Source organism: Oreochromis niloticus, linkage group LG9, assembly GCF_001858045.2.
Source record: "Oreochromis niloticus isolate F11D_XX linkage group LG9, O_niloticus_UMD_NMBU, whole genome shotgun sequence".
In the NCBI taxonomy this organism is placed as follows: domain Eukaryota; kingdom Metazoa; phylum Chordata; class Actinopteri; order Cichliformes; family Cichlidae; genus Oreochromis; species Oreochromis niloticus.
Window position 1 is genome coordinate 34,439,692 of NC_031974.2, and position 24,653 is coordinate 34,464,344.

At 44.2% G+C, this 24,653-nt stretch overlaps 1 protein-coding gene across 1 annotated transcript in view; it reads left to right on the forward strand.

The window, feature by feature from the left end:
* Positions 1-24,653, forward strand: part of reck (reversion-inducing-cysteine-rich protein with kazal motifs) — a 78,010-nt gene that overhangs the window by 5,291 nt on the left and 48,066 nt on the right. Inside the window, exons 2-3 of the mRNA XM_005462289.3 lie at positions 19,926-19,984; positions 21,772-21,846. Coding sequence (XP_005462346.1) covers positions 19,926-19,984; positions 21,772-21,846 — 134 coding nt within the window. The remainder of the gene's footprint in view (positions 1-19,925; positions 19,985-21,771; positions 21,847-24,653) is intronic.

Below are 24,653 nucleotides of genomic sequence, written 5' to 3' on the forward strand. Positions count from 1 at the left end.
GCTGTCAGAAGGCAACGTCACCGAGCAGAACGCCGGTGGAAAAAAGATAAACTGCAGGTGTCATTTTAAAGTTTAAAACACTACCAAAACCCTTTTGAGAGGCAAAAAGGGAACATCTTGCAAATATGATTTCACAACTGTTCTCGCGTGTTATTTAACACTATGGTTCTTAATACTCCACATAATGTCTGTTTGTACCCCTCTCCAGTCATTTTCAGTGCTTTTTTATTGAAAACGTTTCCACCACCTGGACTGGTATCACAGTTCCTGACCCATCTGTCTCTGTCCCTTGCACTGCTGCTTTCACTCAGTTTAAGCCTTTGATGCTCTCACTTTTAGAGGAAATGGTTCACCATATTAAGCCCTCAGGTTCGTCCTGTGATCCTGTGCCTAATGATTTTTTTAAATAAATGTTGCTTAGTATAGGGCAGTCTGTTCTTACCATTATTAGCAGCAGTCTGTTCTCTGGTGAGGTTCCTGCAAAATGTAAATGTGTAGCAGTGCAGCCACTGCTTAAGAAGGCTGGCCTTAATCACGCTGTCCTGGCTAATTACAGACCTATTATAAGCTGCATTTTCTTTATAACGTTTTCTAAATATTTTAGTTGAAAATATTTTCTAGATGAGCACCGAATGTGCATTAGTAAAGGTCTTTGACAGCATCCTTCTTGCATGTGATTCTGGTAACCATGTTGTTCTGGTTTTGCTTGATTTAACTGCTGTCTTGGACACAGTAGACCATAACATTTTAAAATCTCGATTACATTACCCAGTGGGCATTGGTAGCACTGCACTTAAATGCTTTAGGTCTTATCTGGCAGAACTTTCACTGTGAACCTTCTCTGTTCTTCAAGACTGGATTATTGTAATTCTCTTTACTTGGGCCTACAATCTTCTCTTCTTCAGCGATTGCAGCTGGTCCAAAATGCCGCAGCACGTCTCTTGACCGGCACTAGAAAGTATGATTCTATCACCCCTGTTCTGGCCAACTTACATTGGCTTCCTATTAAATATCGAATTGATTTTAAAATTTTATTGTTTACCTATAAAGTCCTAAACAATATGGCACCTGACTACCTAGCTGATCTCCTCTGTCTGTGTAGCCCTAAGAGAGCACCAAGATCATCGGGCCAACTGCTCTTAGTGCAACCTAGGTCTCGGCTGAAGACCAGAGGAGACCGTGCCTTTGCCGTTGCCGCACCCAGGTTATGGAATACTCTTCATATTCGCACATCAGATTCCATTCAGTCTTTTAAATCACGTCTAAAAACGTATTTGTTTAACCTGGCATTCAAGGCTAACTAGGGTAATTTACATCTGGCTTTGCATTTAGATTATGTAATTATTTTATATTCTATTTATTTTATTTATATCTGTAATTTATATTTTATATTGTGATTTTTATCTGTATCATGATTTTACTGGAAAGCACTTTGGTGTACTTCGGTCTTTAAAATGTGCTATATAAATAAAATTTGATTGATTGTTCTGAATCATGGTAAATGGACTGATTCTTATATAGCGCTTTTCTACTCTCTCGGAGTACTCAAAGCGCTCTATACAACATGCCACATTCACCCAATCACACCCATTCTCACAAGCACTTTATCTATACTTAGTGCAATCTAACTACATTCACACACATTCATACTCCGGTGGATGCATCGGAGAGCAACTTGGGGTTAGTATCTTGCCCAAGGATACTTGACATGCAGACTGTGGGCGATCGTGGCTCAAGAGTTGGGAGTTCGCCTTGTAATCGGAAGGTTGCCGGTTCGAGCCCCGGCTTGGACAGTCTCGGTCGTTGTGTCCTTGGCCAAGACACTTCACCCGTTGCCTACTGGTGGTGGTCAGAGGGCCCGGTGGCGCCAGTGTTCGGCAGCCTCGCCTCTGTCAGTGCGCCCCAGGGTGGCTGTGGCTACAATGTAGCTTGCCATCACCAGTGTGTGAATGTGTGTGTGAATGGGTGGATGACTGGATATGTAAAGCGCTTTGGGGTCCTTAGGGACTGTTAAGGCGCTATATAAATACAGGCCATTTACCATGCAGACTGGAGGAGCCAGGGATCGAACCACCAACCTTCCGATCAGTAGGTGACCTGCTCTACCTCCTGAGCTACAGTCATCTGCTGCCTCTCTGAGCGTCTTCATCACTACACGGATGTCGGATTCTAAGGTCAGCTGACCAGCTGCTCCTAGAAGTACCAAGATCCAGGAGGAAGCTCAGAGGGGGCGGGGCTTTCTCTACTGTTGCTCCTAAATTATGGAATAAGTTTCCCTTGCGCGTTAACCAGGCCCCTTCACCGTCCACTTTTTAAAACTTGTCTTAAAACCCATTTTTATTCGTTGGCTTCTGACCTTAGCAAGACTTAACTTTTCTTTTAGTTATTTTACATTTTTAATTGGTTTGTTTTATATCTTATGCATTTTTATTTTGTAGTTCCAATGTACAGCACTTTGTGTCAGTTGTGGTTATTTTAAAGCACTTTATATGGTATGGTGTGTGTTATGGAATAAACAAATATTCTTAGTGCTTATTTTTTGAGTATATTGTTTTATGTATTTTAATATTGAAGGCTTGTAAAGGAAGGCCACTTTTGACTCACAAACTAAGTGCTCAGCCAGACTGAAAAACAGGAGGTTAGTGTAGAGCTGTATAAGCATATAAATAAAAACAGGAAACCAGACAGAAAAAACATATAAGGAGTTGTTTGTATCGAGGCTGTGTGTGACGTGTAAAGTACCAAAATAACACCTATATGAGACACATTTTAGCTTCTGATGTTAGAGATTCTGCAACTGGCTTTGGGCTGTGCAGGGCTCTCTCTTCTGGAAGATGATTGAATAAAGAATTATAAATGTTTTGACCACTCTGAGTCGGGTTTTCTCTGTTCTATCATGGGGATCAAAGAATCGGGTATAATATGGTGTATGGTATGGGATGATTGGATGTGTTAATGGTTAACATCTGTTAACTATAGCTTCCACTTAACAGAGAGCATTTTGCAGTTCCTCTCCATTAAGACTCTAAGCTTTAAGAATCGAATTAAGGAGTTTTCGTCTATTTCCTGATGCACTCATGGATTTTGATACAATACTGCCTTCTGGTAGTGCAATTCCCATAGTGCTGTCTACGTTACCACCTGACTACACTTCTCCAGTGCGAATGACATCCTGATGTCGTTTCTGTAGATTCTAGTGGTGTGAATCAGTTGGATGTCTCGTTCACTCCTGGCCTACAGCTTGATGGCATCCATGTAGAGGAGGTGGCTGACTTTTGTTCCACTCCATAGTCAATATCGATAGACAGTCCTCTTAATGATCTGGCTTAAGCAATTCAGGCCTATGCAGAACCGAACTGGGGACAGAGCATCTCTTTGGTAAATCCTGCACTTGATGGTGACTTGTGCAATTGGCTTGACGTTGTTCTTCCTTTTCACAATACAGCTCAACATCCTCTTTAAGACTTTCTAAATCAAATGAAAATAATGACAAAATATGAAATATTCTCAAACATCAAATTTCAGAATTTGCATCAAACATGTTACTTCAAGCAACACAAGCAGCACAGGTGATTGGTGATTAGCACTGTTGCCTCAAAGCAAGAGGTGCTGAGTTTAATTCCATCACCTGGCCAGGTCCTTTCTGTGTGGTGTTTGCATGTTCTCCCCGCGTCTGCGTGGGTTCTCTGTGGGTGCTCCGGCTTCCTCCTGCAGTCCAAAGACATGCAGTTGGTGGAGTTAGGTTAATCTAAGGCAATACATCCTGTCACTATCAGCCTTGTCATGAATGGTATGGACAAAGGCTCTTATAAATGGTAGGAACTCAAGTAGATAACCACTGAAGATGGGAATGTCTCTTTGGACTAAATGCGACAGTCTGACAAAGATCTTAGTGTCATTTCACATAGATTCATTGGAATACCACTGGCATCTATTTGGTGTATGCCATTTTCTTGTTTTACATTCTCATTATTTACCTGTGACTGCCCACCATATTCACAGTGTATGTTTTCCTCTTGGAAGCTTGCCTGTCGAATACCTTCTTCCTCAGGACTCCTATGAGCAACTACATAGTTTTTACAGCTCTCATATTCACACTCCTCCAACACCTTTACCTTGGCTGTAGAAGCAGCAATAGCTGTCTCGATCTCAAGCTGTTCCCTTCTTACCTTTAACTTACATTTTTCAATGCCTAAGGCTTTTCTTTGTGTCAGGGATGCTGCATGTGCAAGCTGAACAGCACACTCTGCTTCCTCTTTCTGCTGTGCAGACAATATCGATGAAACTTGATAAGCAGCTACTAGCTGAGCTTCCTGCAAAACTGAGACCTGATTTCTTTTCAGCTGGTGTAGCTGTCACTGACACGCTGTCATCTGGGCTCAAATCTTCTTGATGCTGTTGTCTTGTTGTGATGATCCGGTTTTCAGCTTCAGTTATAAAGCCACTGAACTGCTCCTCTTTTGGATTGAACCAAAACATGTGGTCCACATCCTTTCCATCTTCTGGCAACAGTAACAGTACATCATCGTTTGCACGTGTGAATTCTTCATGTAGTTTTGAGAAAATATTTAAATGCTCATCAACAATGTCATTAGTCCATCAATTGTATTAATTTTCAAAGTGGACCAAAGCATGGACCTTTTTGTGTTTATGTGCCTGCCCAGCCGTTCTTCCAGACCCTGCAGGGTTTACCTTTGTGCCTTCTTGTGGCCAGTCACACTACTGCAGCTTGGTGATCTGGAGCAAGAATCTTGCATGTCTTCATCCTTTTACGCAGCTTCATATTTAACAGGTGTTCATGAAAAAACAGTCTATGACACAAAGGCTCATTGGCTCATTTTATTATAAGCTGAGTAATGTAATGAGGCAGAACACTCAGAAGCAGGATGGTTTTATTTAATGCAGTGGCTTATCTTCTTATAGTTCTCATTTTATCTTATAATTAAATTATAAACAGGTAATCTTCAACCAGAATGAGGTAGCTTTTACAGAGGGTGACAAAGAACGACTCGGACACGTGGGTTGTATTCAGTGGTTGAGAGGAAGACAGTCAAAAACTCACGACCACACAGTGCTTGTGTGTTAATAAACACACTCCTCACCGGCCTTACAAGGCCCGGTTGAACGGCTGCTGTCTTATCATACATTAAGTGAGCAGTGTTCATACAGCCCATAACGTTACTCTGAGTTAGTGAGGTAAAGATATGAGGTCCGTCTCAGTCCATGCGTGGGATTCCGCAAAAAGTGCGTGCTGAAAGAGGACATCTCACAGATTGTGAAACTGCATGTTTCGTCACTCTCCAAACACAGTTCACTGAACCAGCAGCAAAAGAACGCTTCATGTTTGATAAACATCATCATGAATTACTGCTTACTTGGCTGTTTTGCTTCCACCATGATAACAATCACACTTCCTGCACAGCTTTTTCTCTCTCTCAGTTGTACCTCAAGACCAGTTAACCATCAAAAATCTGTTATCTGCATAATTCGCTCCCTTATTATGCACCAGTCTGCCGTTGTGTACAGTGCTGTTTATTTTTGTTTGTTTTTCTTCAAAAATGACCTCCGACAAGAAAGCCTCATTTCTGCTGTTCAGTCCCAAAGATGTTTAAACTTTTGCAAAGGATGCCAAATTGCAAAACTCTTAGCCGTGTCTCTAATAAAACCTCTGTAACTTTGCTCTGCTTCACTTCAGCAGCATCAGGTAATCATGTTCATATGTTGGTTCATGGTTTTCTTCAGTTTTCCATCTACTGCAGAACTGACTTTGTAAAGCCAGGCCAGGAAAATCTCCTTCATATTTTTCTGTCTTTTATCTTCAGTTACTTTGACACAAAGGCATCTGCTATGATGCTTACACCTCCGATGAAGTCTCACAAGTGTCAGCTTTGTTTTTATACATAGATATGGATATGTACTGATAAATGATCATAATTATAATATTTCTGACTGTCTGAGTCAAAATTGAACCGAATTGGGACCTTGTGAATCCGAATCGAATCAGTTCTAGAAATCAGTGACGAAACCTAGCCCTAGTAATCAGTCCCTTACAGTATGAATCACCTGTTGTTGTGACGCTATATAAATAAAATTGAATGGAAACATTTAAATTGGACAGGTTCCAGCAGGCCAAATGGAGTGCAGCTCTGTCAGTGGCTGATTGAGAGTAGCTCAATAAGACTTTCAGTTGGCCTAAAAGCGATTCTGGCAAACCATCAGTCGACTCAGGAGAGGAAAGCAGTGCTTTACTCAGTGTGAGCGTGTGAGTGTGCAGCGGCAGTGGGATGCTGCTGACTTCAACTTAGGATATAAGCAGGCTGTAAAAGGAACGCTTTAAAGATCTCCGCAATCCCACTGCCATACCCTTTGCAATGGAAGCAGAGTCTGGGGATCTCTTGCCAGGGTAAGGAAAGTCTGGGCTTCTCTTCTCAGACTGCTTCCCCTGTGACCTGAAACCAGATAAGTGGTGCAAAATGGATGGATGGATGATTGGTTGGATGGATGCATGGATGGATGGGTATTTCACATTAACCTGTCACCTCATCTGCCCCTTATCTACAGTGGTTATCATATTTACACATCAGACTGGTCATAGATAAATTAGCTCAGGTGTATCGTTTTGACTGTGTCCATAATGAGCTGAGATTATCCTCGTACTAACAAATTCTCATATTGGACATTGGATTTAAATGTCGTCATGTTTACCGACACAGACATGCCCTGTTCCAAAGCTGAATTTTTAGCCGCTTGGTGGTGTTTTTGACAGGAACTCTTGAAAAGGAATGTCTGTTCTTCGGTAGACATAAGTAAACAATGGCACCTGGGCAGTGGATTAAGAGCCATATTAATTACAAAGATTTCTTCCTCCTCTCTGGTGCTCCTCCCCTGGGTGTTGCCCGGGATGCTTTAGTTTATAGACATTTGTCAAGCAGAAACATTGCTGTTCTAACATTTCACCCTCTGCTTGTGTCCGTACTTGTTATGTCATTTCCTGATCCACACACACGATACAGTCAAAAAGCAATGTATTAGACATTACTCATTACTTTAATTAATAGTAATTCAATAGGTTATTGAATTACTTACTTGAAAAAGTAATTTGTTACACTACTCATCGCATTACTTTGATTTTACTTAAGATTTTAAACTTTAGGGATGTAAAAACATTTACTGGTATAAATGGATGCTACAGATACAGATTCACCCTGTCCGCTGCCCTCCTATCATACTGACTTTGTTATTTACTCTGTAGACAGTGTGCACATATTAAGGGTATAAAACTATTGCAGTGTGAACTCGTGCTTTTACATGTAGAAATTGTAGGAAGAGTGAGAGAGAGAGAGAGAGAGTGAGAGAGAGAGCTACAGGGAGGAATGATTTCGGCTGGATTTTTATTCTTATTTCCACATATAAGGAGACATATTTGGATCTGTGCTTACATGTGTGCGAACATTGTGAGTTATGAAGTTTAACATATGTAGATACTTACATCCTCTGAGTGACGATTACAGTAATGCATGTGTTCAAATCCAAACAGAAACTTTGTCTCACTGACAAAACAAACTGAAAACCTGCAGATGAAGAAATTAACCTACAGGCAGAACTGCAGTAGCACTTTCGATAAATCTATGAAGTTTTGCAAACATCTATGCATTTTGTTCACAATATTCTTGGGAACATTAATTAAATAACAGTATATACCTGTTTCATATTTTCCTGCTTAACATCTACTCCTACTAGCAGCAATTCATAATGAGATCAAATGAATATTATTTAGTATTATGGATTAATACTGAGCCAGCTGAACTTAGCTTTCTGGTGTGTCCCACCATAACAGTCCCAGGTTCTCGTGTTGCCTACCCTGGTTCAGAATGATTATTACTAATACAGGCATGGTGCTAAGAACAAAACAGGCCTGTGTGCATGTTCGAATATTTTATATGCACCTGTTTTTGTGTAAAATAAGAAAGTTGATTTAGATTTTTTTTTCCAGCTGTCCCCCCTTCTCCCCTGTCATTTTCACTGTGTCGTGTTTTGCTTGCTGTATGTCCATAAATGTATGTGTACATTCTGGTACCCTTCAAACCCAGGGCTGTTAGGTTGGACACTGAATTATAGTAAATAGTAAATGATAAAATGGTAACTGCAATAGTAGACACGACGACAGCTGACCACCAAGTAGTGGATTTGATCAGTGGGACCAGAGAGGAATAAATTCATCCAATTCTTTTGTTTGAGGAGGCAGACGTTTTCTCCAAACTAATCTGGAAATAAATTTCTATATTTAGTAATACACAAACCATTTTTTAAATTCCAACTCATGATGATATTTTTTTGAAATGTATTGGGCAGGAAGGAATATATGTGATGCGTTTGCTTCCATATGTGGGCTACAGCAAACTAAATCATGTGGAAATGTCTTTACGTATTCTCTGCCAGAACCTCTGCACAGGCATACAAGACCACATAGCATGCATGTAGTTGTCAGTGGCAATGCCTGTGCATATGTTTGAGTCTGCGAGGCTCATTTGGCACATCCTTCCTTCTGTATAGTGTGCTCTATGCACAGTTTTGTATTGTATGAGGTGTAAGTTTAGGCTTTTAGCCATTTTGAAGGTATTTAAGCCTCTTTGTGTCCTAAAGTTTTCATCTGGATTGATGGAAAAGATCTCGTTACCACTTTGTGGTTGGGAGGAAGATTGAATCATCATTTTTATTAATATTGTATACATTTGTAGTAACAATTTGGGGTAACAGAATTTAAAAAATTCCAAGTATGTAAGTTGAGTTGACTGGGGTTAAATCCAGCTGATCACAGGCTGTGCACAGAAAATCTGCTGGAAAGAAATGACTGAGTTGTGATTCTTTCCCCCACACTGAGACACCACAGCTGATTTTGGGCTTCCCCCACCTGCTGAAACCCACTTTAACCCCTGACTGTACTCATTTTCCTGAATTACAGTAGTCCAGCCTGGAAGTAATAAATGCATGAACTAGTTTTTCAGCGTCACTCTGAGACAGGATATTTCTAATATTAGAGATGTTGCACAAATAGAAGAAAGCAGTCTTACATTTTTGTTTAATTTTTAGCATCTACATGGATGTTAAAATCACCCACAATAATTATTTTATCTGAGCTGAGCACTAAATCAGATAAAAAGTCTGAGAAATCAGAGAGAAACTCTGTGTAAGGCCCAGGTGGACGATAGATGGTAACAAGACTGGTGTCTGAGTTTGGATGCAAAATCACCCTCTACAGTGCAGTGTACTACTTTATAACTGATTCAAGCCTAATGCATTCTTTAGAATTACAAATTTACACTGGAATAAACTTTGTATTTCCTTATACAATTACATATGTTGTGGTGGACCACTAGAGGGCTCCACTCACACCCAGTGTTGGGGAAGTGTGTTCCTCTGTTTTGTGGCGCGATATGAGCAGTTGATGTGAGAGACGAATAAAGAAGGAGTGAGAACTGAGAGCTCTGTGTCGTTGATGCTTACCTCCACATTGGTGACCCCTGACTCGAGCATGCAACGGGCCGCAGATAACGCAGACTCCGCTATGGAGGCATCAGCGGTCGCCGGTCCTCCGCCTCCTGTTGCAGCTACGTTCGCTGTGGCGCTGAAACTGCCGGACTTTTGGCTCCATGACCCCCCGTCATGGTTCGTACACATGGAGGCTCAGTTCGCCCTTCGCGGCATCTCGGCTGACGACACGAAATATCACCATGTGGTGGCCTCGCTCGACCCGCTGGCCACCCGTCGCGCGATGACGCTCCTCCGGGACCCACCCGCCCAAGGGAAATACGCCGTCCTTAAAGAGCTGCTTCTTCGGCGCTATGCCCTCTCCGACGCTGAATGAGCCGAAAAGCTCCTCAACCTGTCAGGCTTGGGTGGCGGTACCGCACTCGAGCTCATGGAGAACATGCTATCGTTGCTCGGGCCGGATGACGGGGGATTCCTCTTCGCCCACCTCTTCCTCCGCCAGCTACCGGCCGCCGTGAGAGCTGTCCTCGCAAACTCCCCGCTTCTGCCTGCGAAGGATTATCGCTTCCTGGCTGAAGAAGCGGATCGCATTCTCCTGGCTAGCCGCACTTTCAACGTTCACGCCCTGGCTATGGACTCGCCGGCGGCGCCTTCCACGCCTCCACCTGCCTCCCCCGGAGCATCCGCCCCCTTGCTGAGGGCAGGGATTGCTACACGCCGGCACCGCGGACGGAACATCTGTTTCTACCATCAGCGTTTTGGCGACAGAGCGCGTCGCTGCCTGCCGCCTTGCGCTTTCACGGCCCAGGGAAACGGACCCGCCAGCGCGCCGTAGCAGCCGCGACCGCTGGCAATACAGAAAGGCTGCTCTTCATAGAGGACTCGCGCTCCGGGAGACGTTTTCTCGTGGACTCCGGCTCCCAGAAGAGCCTCCTTCCCCCTACCGCTGCCGACGGACTAGCAGCGAACTGTGGGCCGCAGCTCCTGGCAGCTAATGGCTCTCCCATCAAAACGTTTGGGGAAAGGTTGGTGACTGTTTGTTTTCATGGCCGGGATTTCCAGTGGAACTTTGTTGTTGCCGCTAGCTCTGTAGCTATTTTAGGTGCTGATTTTCTGTGCGCTCACGGACTGCTTGTCGATGTTGCTAACAGATGTTTAATTGATGCTCTCTCGTTTTCTTCGCTACCCTGTTTTACCCGGGCCGCCGAACCCCTGATTCGGGCTAATGTAGTGACCTCCGGGGATGCTTTTCAGCGTTTGCTTTCAGAGTTTCCATCGCTGTCTGTCCCTGATTTCTCTGGCACGGTAACGAAGCATGGGGTTGAGCATTATATTCCCACGGTCGGGCCCCCGGTGTTCGCGCGCGCGCGCCGCCTCGACCCCGCGAAACTGTCCGTTGCTCGGGAAGAGTTTGCAGCCATGGAGCGCCTTGGCATTATACAGCGTTCGAACAGTGCATGGGCCTCTCCGCTTCACATGGTGCCCAAATCGGATGGTCGGTGGCGGCCATGCGGAGATTTCCGCCGTTTAAATAATGCCACAGAGAATGACCGTTACCCCATCCCCCACATTCAGGATTTTTCTGCCAATCTAGCCGGAACGTCGATTTTTTCTAAAATTGACTTGGTGCGGGGGTATCACCAAGTTCCCGTGCGCGCCGAAGACGTTCCTAAGACCGCTGTCATTACCCCCTTCGGCTTGTTCGAGTTTTTATGCATGCCGTTTGGCCTTAAAGGTGCCGCCCAGACCTTTCAGCGGCTGATGGACTCAGTTTTGCGTGGGCTGCCGTTCGTTTTTGTTTATCTGGACGATATATTGGTGGCCAGCTGCTCAGCGAGCCAGCACGAGTCCCATCTGCGCCAGGTTTTTCAGCGTTTGGCAGCGCACGGCCTGATCATCAACCTTTCCAAGTGCCAGTTTGGGTTGCCTGTTCTGGATTTCCTCGGGCACCGCATTTCCGCTGAAGGTGTGGTTCCGTTGCCCAACAGAGTCCAGGCCGTTTCAGCTTTTCCGCGCCCCACGTCGGTTAAAGCGTTGCAGGAGTTCTTGGGGATGATAAATTTTTACAACCGCTTTCTCCCCAGAGCTGCCCACCTGCTACAGCCACTCTATGCTGCCTTAAAAGGTAAAACAGCCAAAGATCCGGTTGACTGGCTGCCGGAACGCGTCCATGCGTTTTCTGCAGCCAAGTCTGCGCTGGCTGACGCCGCCCTGCTGGCACACCCACTTCCGTCGGCGGAGATCGCGTTGACCACCGACGCGTCTGATGTGGCAGTGGGTGGGGTGTTGGAACAGCGGGTTTCAGGTCTCAGGCAACCGCTCGCCTTTTTCAGTCGTACGCTCCGGGATGCCGAACGCAAGTACAGTGTTTTTGACAGGGAGTTGCTGGCCCTGCACCTCGCCACACGACATTTTTGTTTTTTCCTCGAGGGTCGCAACTTTACTGCGTACTTTGACCACAAACCTTTGACGTTTGCGATGTCCAAGGTCTCTGACCCATGGAGTGCACGCCAGCAGCGCCAGTTGGCGGCCATTTCAGAGTTTACCACAGACATTCAGCACGTGGCTGGTAAGTCCAATCACGTCGCTGACTGTCTGTCACGTGTGTTGGTTTCTCCGGTGTATGTCGGCATCGACTACGCTGCCATGGCCGCCGAGCAACGTGCTGACCCGGACATCCTGGCCCTTCAGTCAACGAAAACGGGCCTCGTGCTGGAGGACACCCCGGTGTGGGACGGCGGTCCGCACCTTCTTTGCGACGTTTCCACCGGCCGCCCCGCCCGGTGGTTCCCCTTTCGTGGCGTCATTGTGTTTTTGACTCGGTGCATGCCCTCTCTCATCCCGGCGTCCGGGCCTCCGTCAAGCTGGTCAGCACCAGGTTCGTTTGGCCGGGCCTTCGCAAAACGGTGAAAGAATGGGCGGCGGTTTGTATCCCATGCCAACGCTCGAAAATCCACCGGCACACACAGGCACCCCTCGAACCTTTCCGTATCCCCGGTAGGCGTTTCGATCACGTTCATGTGGACCTGGTTGGTCCCTTGCTGCAGTCACAGGGTTTCACGCACCTTTTGACTGTGGTGGACCGCACGACCAGGTGGCCGGAGGTGGTACCCCTGGTGTCCACGACAGCGGCGACGGTGGCCAGAGCATTTTTGTCGACATGGGTTTCACGTTTCGGTCCCCCTGCTGACATCACCTCAGACAGGGGCCCCCAGTTTGTTTCTGAGCTTTGGTCTGCCATGGCTGACGGCCTGGGGGTCACGGTCCACCGCACCACAGCATACCACCCGCAAGCTAATGGGATGTGCGAACGGTTTCACCGGTCTCTTAAGGCTGCGCTCTGGGCTTCCTTAACAGGTGGCGACTGGGTCGACCGTCTTCCGTGGGTTTTGCTGGGATTGCGTAGCGCGGTTAAAGAAGACCTCGGGGTTTCCCCGGCTGAACTGGTCCTCGGCCAGCCCTCCGGGTCCCCGGGGAATTCTTGTCTGAGAGCCCTCCCCCATGTTTTGATACCTCTTTGTTGCCTTTTCGCCCCCCACGAGACTCATTTCCTGTTCCTGGTCCTGTGCACCACTGCCTGCCTGACACTTTTGTTCCGAGTTCGTTGGACTCTGCTCGTTTCGTTTTCGTCAGGCACGATGCCCATAGGACTCCGCTGCATCCCCCATATGACGGGCCATACAGGGTTCTTAAACCAGGCAACAAACATTTCATTTTGGACTTTGGCGGTCGGCAGTAGGTTGTCTCTGTTGACAGACTTAAGCCTGCACATGTTATGCATGAGGATCAGGTGGTCCCGGCCCAGGCCCCTCGCCGCGGCCGCCCACCTGCCACCGGGCTGATGGATTCTGTTTTTTCCCCAGGAGCGACCCACAATCAACGGAGTCCGAGTCATCTGCAGCTTTTTCTGACCGCCAGTGCCAGCCTCGCTTCCGGGCTGGGTTGCCCTCTGTCAGTTCCCCACCCCCCGGTTCAGCCGTTCCAGCCGTTTGCTTAAGCCCCGGGTCCTGGACTAGTTCTGCTGGGTGTTCGGGGGGGCATGTGTGGTGGACCACTAGAGGGCTCCACTCACACCTAGTGTTGGGGAAGTGTATTCCTCTGTTTTGTGGCGCGATATGAGCAGTTGATGTGAGAGACGAATAAAGAAGGAGTGAGAACTGAGAGCTCTGTGTCGTTGATGCTTACCTCCACAATGTAATTTTATGATATTACTACTGAATAGCACCACTAGCTCCCATGCATTTAATATATATATATATATATATTATATATTATATATTATATATAATATAATAAGACACTTTGTAAGCCATATAGGACAACTGTCTATGGTAAAAACAAACTGTTACGCTTCATATTTCAATTAGAAGAACTTTAGATTACAATCGTGTCACAGTTAGTCGACTAAAACTCAAACTTAAAGAATTTAGATGCCTAAAGTAGTCAGAATAAATGTTCAGGAATTAGTTTTTAATACTTTGTTTTAAATCCTTTGCAGGCAATGGCTGCCTGTAGAACTAATGGACATCACTAAATGTTTGTCCCTGCAAACTACAGCAGCGACCTTCAGCTGCTGCTTGTTTGTTGGTCCCAGATTCCTAAAGACTTTCATGTCCAACACCATGAGTTAAAGCTCAGTGTCTGCACTCTGACCACATCTTTACTGACTGACTGAAAAGTGCAGGTGTATAGTGATACAAAAAGTCTGTTATTGTCCAAATGCTTAAGGACCGACCTGTACCACAGCCAAAGTCTTGGTGCCATATCAGAATGAGGGACGTTAGAGAAGCAAACTTCTGACCTAAATATAGGTCATCAAAGTGCTGAGAAGGTTTTCAACTTTGTTTTTATTTTTTGTAATTCATATTTACAGAGCTTGTGTGCGATACTGTGATCTTGGTTGGTATGAGGGAGAATTGTAGTGATTATTTTTGTGTTTTAGTCATATTACAGTCCTAATGATTTGACGCAGCAGAACAGTCATTCTCTCGTTTTTTGTAAATATTAATTTTTAGTATTTTTCCTTTATTGGATAGAGACAGCAAACAGGAGAGAGAAGTGGAGACATGCAGTAAAGGTAATCTTTAGTAGTTATGAATGTATGGAAACAACAGCAGTGTGTTTAAAATATTAATAAGAAAATAAATAAGGAAACTTAATGGGAAGAAGATAAATTATTGGCTGAGCACATTTTATTTTAAATGGCAACTATTTTGAGTAAAACTAAGACAATAATAAATAAAGAATAAATATTAAACAAGGACAAAAGCAATGATAACCATACCTTAGTTTTATATTTGTTTACAACCTGATTTTTTTATTCAATTGGGAATAACATAATAATTTCAAATCAGCTATAAATCTGTGGCTGAGCTGAAGTAGGCACTTTGCCCTTTTCCAGCTGAGGACCACGGCCTCAGACTCTTGTCTTCACACTAGGGTGGGGTCTGCTCCAGTGTGGGTTGGAGGCCACCACCCGATGAAGCCAACAGAACCACATCATCTGCAGATGAGAGGAGATTCTGAGACCACCAAAGTGGAAGCTTGGCTACGCCTGGAAGTTCTGTCCATAGGCTTTGTGAGAAGATCTAAACTATTAGTGTGATTCTGTTCACAGAGTCATATTCAGAAATGCCGAGGTTGGAGGCTGAATTACTTTTGAATGTAGTTATACTAAAATGGCACACCCACATCGCTCCATGTATTATACATAGTTGGTCACAGTCTTCACCTATGAGTACTCTGAGTCGAGTGTCCACACACTTCTTTGTAGTATACAAAGTGCCGTAAACTGTTTTTCTGAATGGAGTTGATATGCTACAGTGTCTTTTATTCCAAATGCTGAAGGTAACAGTGAGGCTCTGTGGGGAACTCTGCTTCCTGTGTGGATGCTAAGCTCAAATTGGGGCCACTGCTTAACAGCCAGCCATCAGCCCTCCCCAGTCCCTCCAGTTATTACATCACCTGCCATTGTCTGCAAAATCCGTGTGTGTGTGTGTGTGTGTGTGTGTGTGTGTGTGTGTGTGTGAACAAGAGTTTATTTGTTCTGAGGTCATTTAGGCCAAACTGTGGATGAGCCACAAGAAAAACAAAGTGTAGCTTTAGAAATACTGAGAGGAAATATAACATCAAATGTACACATTCAAAGAGAGAAACATTTACTGCTGAGTAAACCTGAAGTCTCAAGGACACTTCATCATTTCAGGACAGCCACATAAATCACACTTTATGAAGGTTGTAATTTTTAGGTTACAGCGCAGGTTTGAACGTCACTCAGCAAGTTCTCCACATCACACACTCACACACACAACTCCTCTTTAGACACACACAAGTGTAAAAGACCCCCCCACACTCAGAAAGCTACAGATCGTTTGTTTCAAGTCTGTCAGCACACTCACTTTCTTTCACGTCTCATCATGCCTGCCAACAGTGGTCATTAAGAAGAGTCCAACAAAAGGAAGCTACTGGCTGGTGCAGGGGTGTAAGGGGATTGGAAGACCAAACAAGGCCATGGATACAACAGAATGTACTTCTCATCATCTTTTAAACACATGCAGTGCGTAACTTTATTCAATTCAATTCAGCATTATTTATATAGCGCCAAATCACAACAGCAGTCGCCTCAAGGCGCTTTATATTGTACAGTAGATCGCACAATAATAAATACAGAGAAAAACCCAACAATCATATGACCCCCTATGAGCAAGCACTTTGGCGACAGTGGGAAGGAAAAACTCCCTTTTAACAGGAAGAAACCTCCGGCAGAACCAGGCTCAGGGAGGGGCGGGGCCATCTGCTGTGATTGGTTGGGGTGAGAGAAGGAAAACAGGATAAAGACATGCTGTGGAAGAGAGACAGAGATTAATAACAGATATGATTCGATGCAGAGAGGTCTATTAACACATAGTGAGTGAGAAAGGTGACTGGAAAGGAAAAACTCAATGCATCATGGGAATCCCCAGCAGCCTACGTCTGTTGCAGCATAACTAAGGGAGGATTCAGGGTCACCTGGTCCAGCCCTAACTATGTGCTTTAGCAAAAAGGAAAGTTTGAAGCCTAATCTTGAAAGTAGAGATAGTGTCTGTCTCCTGAATCCAAACTGGAAGCTGGTTCCACAGAAGAGGGGCCTGAAAACTGAAGGCTCTGCCTCCCATTCTACTTTTAAATACTCTAGGAACAACAAGTAGGCCTGCAGAGCGAGAGCGAAGTGCTCTAATAGGGTGATATGGCACTACAAGGTCATTAAGATAAGATGGGGCCTGATTATTTAAGACCTTGTATGTGAGGAGCAGGATTTTGAATTCTGGATTTAACAGGAAGCCAATGAAGGGAAGCCAAAACAGGAGAAATCTGCTCTCTCTTTCTAGTCCCTGTCAGGACTCTTGCTGCAGCATTTTGGATTAACTGAAGGCTTTTCAGGGAGTTTTTAGGACATCCTGATTATAAAGAATTACAGTAGTCCAGCCTGGAAGTAATAAATGCATGAACTAGTTTTTCAGCGTCACTCTGAGACAGGATATTTCTAATTTTAGAGATGTTGCACAAATGGAAGAAAGCAGTCTTACATATTTGTTTAATTTTTAGCATCTACATGGATGTTAAAATCACCCACAATAATTATTTTATCTGAGCTGAGCACTAAATCAGATAAAAAGTCTGAGAAATCAGAGAGAAACTCTGTGTAAGGCCCAGGTGGACGATAGATAATAACAAGTAAGACTGGTTTCTGAGTTACAGCTGGGGTGGACGAGGCTAAGCATCAGGCTTTCAAATGAATTAAAAGTCTGTCTGGGTCTTTGGTTGATTAATAGGCTGGTGTGAAAACTTGCTGCCACACCGCCCCCTCGGCCTGTGCTTCGAGGTTTCTGGTAGTTAGAATGACTCGGGGGTGTTGATTCATTTAAACTAACATAATCATCCTGCTGCAACCAGGTTTCTGTAAGGCAGAGTAAATCGATTTGTTGATCAATTATTAAGTCATGTACTAACAGAGACTTGGAGGAGAGAGACCTAATATTTAATAATCCACATTTCACTGTTTTACTCTTTGGTTCAGATGTGGATACTGTATTGTTCTTTCTTTGTGATTTTTTATGTTTAAGTTGTTTATTGCTGGTTTTTAGTTTGTTTTTTGTCTGTTTGGGAGCTGACACAGTCTCAATGGAGATGGGTTTTTGGGGGGGTAGCAGGAGGAGAGAAGCTGCAGAGAGGCGTGTAAGACTGCAACTCTGCTTCCTGGTCCCAACTCTGGATAGTCATATTTTGGGGGGTTTAATGAATTTGTCCATATTTCTAGAAATGAGAGCTGCTCCATCCAAAGTGGGATGGATGCCGTCTCTCCTAACAAGACCAGGTTTCCTCCAGAAGGTTTGCCAATTATCTATGAAGCCCACATCGTTTCTGGGACACCACTCAGACAGCCAGCAATTTAAGGAGAACATGCGGCTAAACATGTCACTCCTGGTCTGATTGGGGAGGGGACCAGAGAAAACTACAGAGTCCGACATTGTTTTGGCAAAGTTACACACCGATTCAATATTGATTTTAGTGACCTCCGATTGGCGTAACCGGGTGTCATTACTGCCGACGTGAATTATGATCTTACTGTATTTACGTTTACCCTTAGCCAGCAGTTTTAAATTTCCTTCAATGTCGCCTGCTTTGGCCCCTGGAAGACAATTGACTATGGTTGCCGGTGTCTCTAGCTTCACATGTCTGAGAACAGAATCACCAATTACCAGAGTTTGACCCCCGGCGGGTGTGTCGCCGAGTGGGGAAAAACGGTTAGACACATGAACAGGTTGGTGGTGTACCTGGGGCTTCTGTTTAAGACTATGCTTCCTCCTCACCGTCACCCAGCCGCCCTCTTTCCCCAGCTGCTTGGGGTCTGACACTTAGCAGTGTCAGTACCCCCTGGTTACTCCAATTTAACTGTGAGACAAGTAGTTATTCTAGTATTTAGCTGAGTAAAACATGTGAAAGCTTTCAGCCCTGTATGTAGACAAGATGGGTTTGTTTTTGACACAGCACTAGAAATAATGTTATTGCTCCTTTCCTCACTTTTAGTTTCATGTTTGGCACTTTGAGGTCTGTAAAAGAAATGAAATGATTTGAATAATGTGCCGTGGCCTTCATGTACATCAGATCTCATCTGAACTGAACACCTGCACAAACACACTGAACTAATTCATTTCATCCTAACTCTTTCAGGTAAAAGTATTTTTGGACAAGATACTGAAACATAAATTGCTCCCAGTGAGTTCATCTGTTTGATAGTTTGGAGGGATTGAAGTGGGCATGAAACAGATACTATGTTAAAGCTAATTTACATTATGGAACCTAAAGAACTGTCACAGATGTAACATTGTGGTTGAAGCAGGATTTAGGAAATATCTGCACTGAAACGGTGCAGAGCACTTTCATTGGAACTAAGTGGGTCAAGCCCACGCCATAATCCCCCCTCTACCAAACTGTACACTCAACACAATTCAGTCAGACCATTACTGTTCTCCTAGCAACTGCCAAACCCAGACTCATACATCAGATTGCCAGACGGGAAAGGGTAATTGGTCACTCTGTTATTCTCGAGAGCACAGTGGCCACGTGCTTTATTCCGCTGAACCTGATGCGTTGATGGGCTTAGCGATGTAAGGGTTGGATGCAACTGGAAACCAGTTCCAAGCAAAAGTTCCAAAGCACACTTAAATGGTCACATCAGTGCAAAGTGGTGTCTGCTTCATCTCAGTCAACCAGTTTAATGCATTTGTATAGCATGAAGGTTAGTGCAACAAAGTCACTCTGAGATTGGAAATGAAGTGTCAGAAGACATCATTGTCTCATGTGGATCCAGTTGAGTCTTGCTATTTTACTAATATAGACCACTGTCAACCACTTTCATGTAATCCAACAAATAGTAGAGCTTCCCGTTGATCAAATTCAGGACTCTTTGTCAAAGTAGGTCAGTTTTTGTTTTATATTTGTTTTCTTTGCTTTTGCGTTTTGTTGTTTTAACAATCCAAGTGCTTCTTTAACTTGCTTGGCACCATCGTAGCATTAAGCAAATTGTACTGACACACTCACTGGGGCTAGGTGCTGTTGGCTCAGCTCAAGCTATAAGGCAGGTATATCTCACAAGTGCTGTCAGTTTATCTTCTTAGGTTGGTGGTTTGTGTAAACCTATCACCTCTTCTCCCTGTTATTAACCTGCTCAGTATCATCCTAGGGCTTTAATATATCACACTCTCATAAATCCTGACATTCAGTAACTATGCTAACTAACTTGGCTCAACTGGCATTACCCCAGTACAGTTGGAATAATATTGCCATAAAATCCCTGGATTGTGTGACTTGACATCATTTGAGAGCCATAGCTCTGGGTAAACCAAACACTGATGATGATGCTTTAACTGACTCTAACTTTGTGCATCTGTCTGCAGATCCCTCCTGTTGCCACCATGCTGCCGAATTCTCACCTTGCAGAGAAGCTTGTGACCAGGTATGAAGATACACATTCACAAACACACAGATGCTTGTTTCATGGCTGTGTCTATTTATGTATTTGCCCTCAGAGACCCACATAGCAAGTAGGTCTGGCCCAGATCTGGTATCAAGCCGGCACTGCTGGCTGACTTCTGGCATAATAAGACACATGTCATCCAGATATGGGCCAGGCCTGGCATAGATGGCACTGTCTATGCAATGGCATGCCATATCTGGCCCGATTATGGTTTGGTTTATGTGGCCCAGGCCCATAGAAAACAGTCCTGGCTGGGATCCGGCATCAAGCTGGCACTTCTCACTGACTGGTGTCATGGCAGGGTGTATGTCAACCAGATGTGGGCCAGGTCTGGCAATGAGGCACTATTTATGTTTCTATTTTCCTATTTTAGTTAGAAGACCCAAATGCCATGTTGCAATACTATACTGCTATGGTAGCCAATGTTTCAAATGCAGGTTTGACAGGTTTGTGAGTGTACACTTTATCCAAAACCTAGTGAGGGTTTACTCATTATTGCCACTGGGTGGCTGTAGCTCAGCCGGTAGAGCAGGTCACCTATTGATCGGAAAGTTAGTGGTTCGATCCCTGGCTTCTCCAGTCTGTGTGGCATGAGTATGAATGTAGTTAGGAAGCACTCAGTTAAGAGAAAGTGTGTGATTGGGTGAATGCGGCATGTTGTAGAGAGCACTTTGAGTAATCTGGGAGAGTAGAAAAGCGCTGTGTAAGAATCAGTCCATTCACTGTCTGAACAGAGTTTTGTCATGTTACTTTTGCACTATTATGCACATGTTGCTATTACATGGCTTAATTAAGGTCCACATTAGACTGACATCTGGGGCCAGAGCTGAAACTGTTCTGGGCCAGCACAGGGCCAGCAGTGTGTCTACAACTGGCCCGTGGCTGCACACAACTTACACATGGCCCACATACCGCAAAGAATGATGGCCAGATCAGGTTTGCCAGAGGTAATCCAAACATGGGCCACCACAGGACCACCAGTGTGTCTGCAACTGGCCTTGTGCTGGCCCATGTGTGGGCCACCTTTGGCAAACCTGATTTGGGCCACCAAAGGGCCGTCATTCTTTGCGGTATGTGGGCCATGTGTAAGCACATTGTGTGGGCCAGATCCGGACCATACCAATTTTGCTATGTAGGGAGCCTCCAATGAGAGGTTTTCAACCAAGTAAATGTGCTCCCTGCAATCCTCCAAAGCCCCAACAGCATGTAGCTCAGCTGTGCGTAGGTCAAATGCTGATTGGCTTACAAATGGCCCAGACCAGGTAAAGGATTATCATGCCTCTCCCAAACAGCACCATTTGGACCACACACTCTGGACACTGCCTCCATTTGGCAAGAGATGCTCTCTGCAGTTGGACAGGCTATGATTTGCTCCCTCAGCTCATCTAACGCACTACCAATGGAACACCATGTTGATCCCACAACAAGCCTTACTCTGATCAAATCAGATTGTGTCTTAGGTCTTTGAGAGAAGGTAGACAGGATAAAGACATGCTGTGGAAGAGAGACAGAGATTAATAACAGATATGATTCAGTGCAGAGAGGTTTATTAACACATAGTGAGTGAAGAAGAAACACCCAGTGCATCATGGGAGTCCCCCAGCAGCCTATACCTGTGCAGCATAAGGGAGGATTCAGGGTCACCTGGTCCAGCCCTAACTATATGCTGTAGCAAAAATGCATTAGTTAGTGGTTGTGCTCAAAGTAGCTGATTTACGGTGCAGATTGTTTTATATAACGTCGTGATTTTTGCTTTTGTCCTGCAGCTCACCACTATAAAGAGTGAGTCACGTCTGAAGCATCTCCTGCAGAGGTTACCTGGTTACTGTTCAGAGTCTATGGTGAGTCCATTTCACATACAGCAGCCACTCGTACACTAACCAACAAGAGGGTTTCTCTTGGAAGCCTTGTCTCATGATTGTGATGGGTTGTGTCATAAGGTTTGATTGTATAATGCTCAGAAAATGTTATGAATAAAAATATTTATCAGCCTGAAATCGACAAAATAACTTGTATATATTTTGGCTCTATGCACAATTTCTGCAAAAGGCTTATGTCAGCATCTCTGCATATAACTGTCACATGGACATGAGTGTGTGTGATACACGTTGGAGTGTGTGGGCAGTGTTAGCTCAGATACACCACTGCTTGTCTGTGCATGGCATCTTAAAGTTGGCCCTGAAGTGAGAAGCCAGTACAACAGAATTAACAGGATGCAGGAGCGTACTTAGAAGATCTCGGGCCATAGTTACTGCACGTGAGCCCAATCCCCAAATACTACTAATCGGTGTGGTTAGTATTTTGGATCATTTACAACATTTGCATTGGTTTCTAAACACAGTTGCATTCATTTCATTTTCTACCAAGAGCTGTGCAATTTAGCTCAAACTAATAGATGATGTTCAGCTGCAACACAAGGCGCTGTTGTTAATTACAGTAAGAAAAACATATAAATATAACTCGTACACATGTACGTTAAATTTAGGCCTACGCAGGCAGTCTTGCCAGGAGTCATTATAATGCAAACAGGCTTCAGTAATTTTTTTTTTTTTTTTTGCCTGTCCCGTTTGGATTTTTAGCCGTCACAATTGATGTCTGAAAGCCAACAAAGATACCTCACAGATTTACTTATTTACTCATCACGGCCTTGCCGTTTTGGTCCATTTGATCGACCTTTGTTCTTATTATTTATTTGATTTGATTTTCAGTTGTTACAGACGGGACATACATGGCTGGGGGATAGGAAAGGGAGAGAGAAATATAAAGGAACAGATGAAGGAGCAGAAAAACAGAGGGGAAGGGGGACAGTGAGAAAGGACACTTAAAAAGTAAAAAAAAATCTCCTGGATCACCTGTGGACAGAAAAATAAGAGAGAGAGAAAAAGCAAAAAAAAAAAGACAGCAACATAATAAACACAGCACCATCGCATTAATCTAGCTAACAGTAATAACAGGCTCTGATGTGGAACTATAACCCATGTTCTCTAGCAATCTTGTATTTCAGCAACTTGCATCCCTTCGAGGAATAAAACGGACCATGAACGACTCACTGACAAAGGTTTATTTCTATACTCTGCAACCGACGCTGTAGCTACAAAAGTTTCCTCTGCTGGATCTGTTTGCTAAAAACAAAATGGATTTGCAGATTTTGTGAGGGAGTCAATACTCCTGAGCTGTAAACAGCTGGGAGTGTTGGTGGGCGGGGCAGCGTGGACAGCCAGGTTAATGTGACTCAAGTCACTCAAGTCAGTACTATGCGAAAAAATAGTAGTATTTCAGTATTGTCACCATGGTGTCATTGGGTGATGAACCAAGCCTGGTGAGGATGTGATGATTTCACTGATATGTTGTGACACTGGGACATTGGGAGGCAGGTTCCTGTTTCAGTTTGATGGTGTTTCACATGTCATTTGACTTTCCTTGTCTTGGTCTCCCCGAGAGGCTTCGCCTAATGCCCAACACTCCTCATCATCTCGTACACATGTTATCCTACCACTATCCTTTGTTATGTTGCCGTGTGAATCCTCTGGATCTTTATACAGGGACTCATTAAAATAATTCATCAGGTGTTGGACTGTTGTACACTGTGAGATGATTGATGGTCCGGCAGCTCAAACAAACAACAGTCTGCTTGACCAGCTGGCATTCTCACAGTACCTTTGACCACTGAGTCTCTGCCTTTTCAGTTAATAAACTGTGGAAATCTCTGAGTGCTAATTTTAGAGTCCAGAATAGATTATGGAGATAGAGTAACCTTACTGTTCTTAATTCAGTCTCCTTAGCTTTCCTTCTTTTTTCTTTTGCACAACTAAGTTAGATTATTCACCGTCTCATGTAAGTTTTCACACATCCCAAAGGATACCAGGGGACAGGTGATGTGTGATAGAGTCCCTGTCATTCTGCACTGATGCCTTTAATAATGCCAGAGGTGCAAGAGCTACTGCTGATCTCTCTATAAGTCAGATTTATTAGTGAAGAAACAGATCAGAGTACAATCAAATAAAGTGTCCTTGGGGACGTATGTCTGTATATTCTCCATATGTCTGTCATACCAGGCTCCTCTAGGTGCTTATTTTAGATATTTTTAAGGTGGGTTGTCTGTGCATGTGTGTGCATCCAGCTGAAATCCACTCCAGTGTGAGTCATGTGATAAAATGATGACTGTGTTTGTTTGTGTATGTCCAGAAGAAAAACATGGATACTTTCAATAGACCTGTTTTCATATTCAATCTCCCTTCTAAGTCTTTGTGACTGTTGACTATTGTTTAATTAACTTCCCTGTGGGCTAGTACATATATGTGAGGAGTAAAACACTTTGTGTCAGGCTTTCCAAAGACTTAAAACTCTCTCTGCGTCTGTGGTTGATTAATAAGCTGGGATGGATGATTGCTGCTGTTCTTCTCTGTGAAACACAGCTTCAATGCAAAAACAGATCAGAGCCCACTGCCTGTGAAACAGTGGCTGCTGGGTGGGAGGAGGGAGCGTTCCCTTGTAGTGACAAATGTATTCTCTGTACATCAGTGAGAGATGTTACAGCTCGCAGGCCAGTAGCTGCTGACTGAATGGTCCAATCCAGCCCGCGTGATGTCTTTGCAAAGTGTGAAGATTTTTTTAAATTTAAAATAAAATGAAAAAATAAAAAAATGTA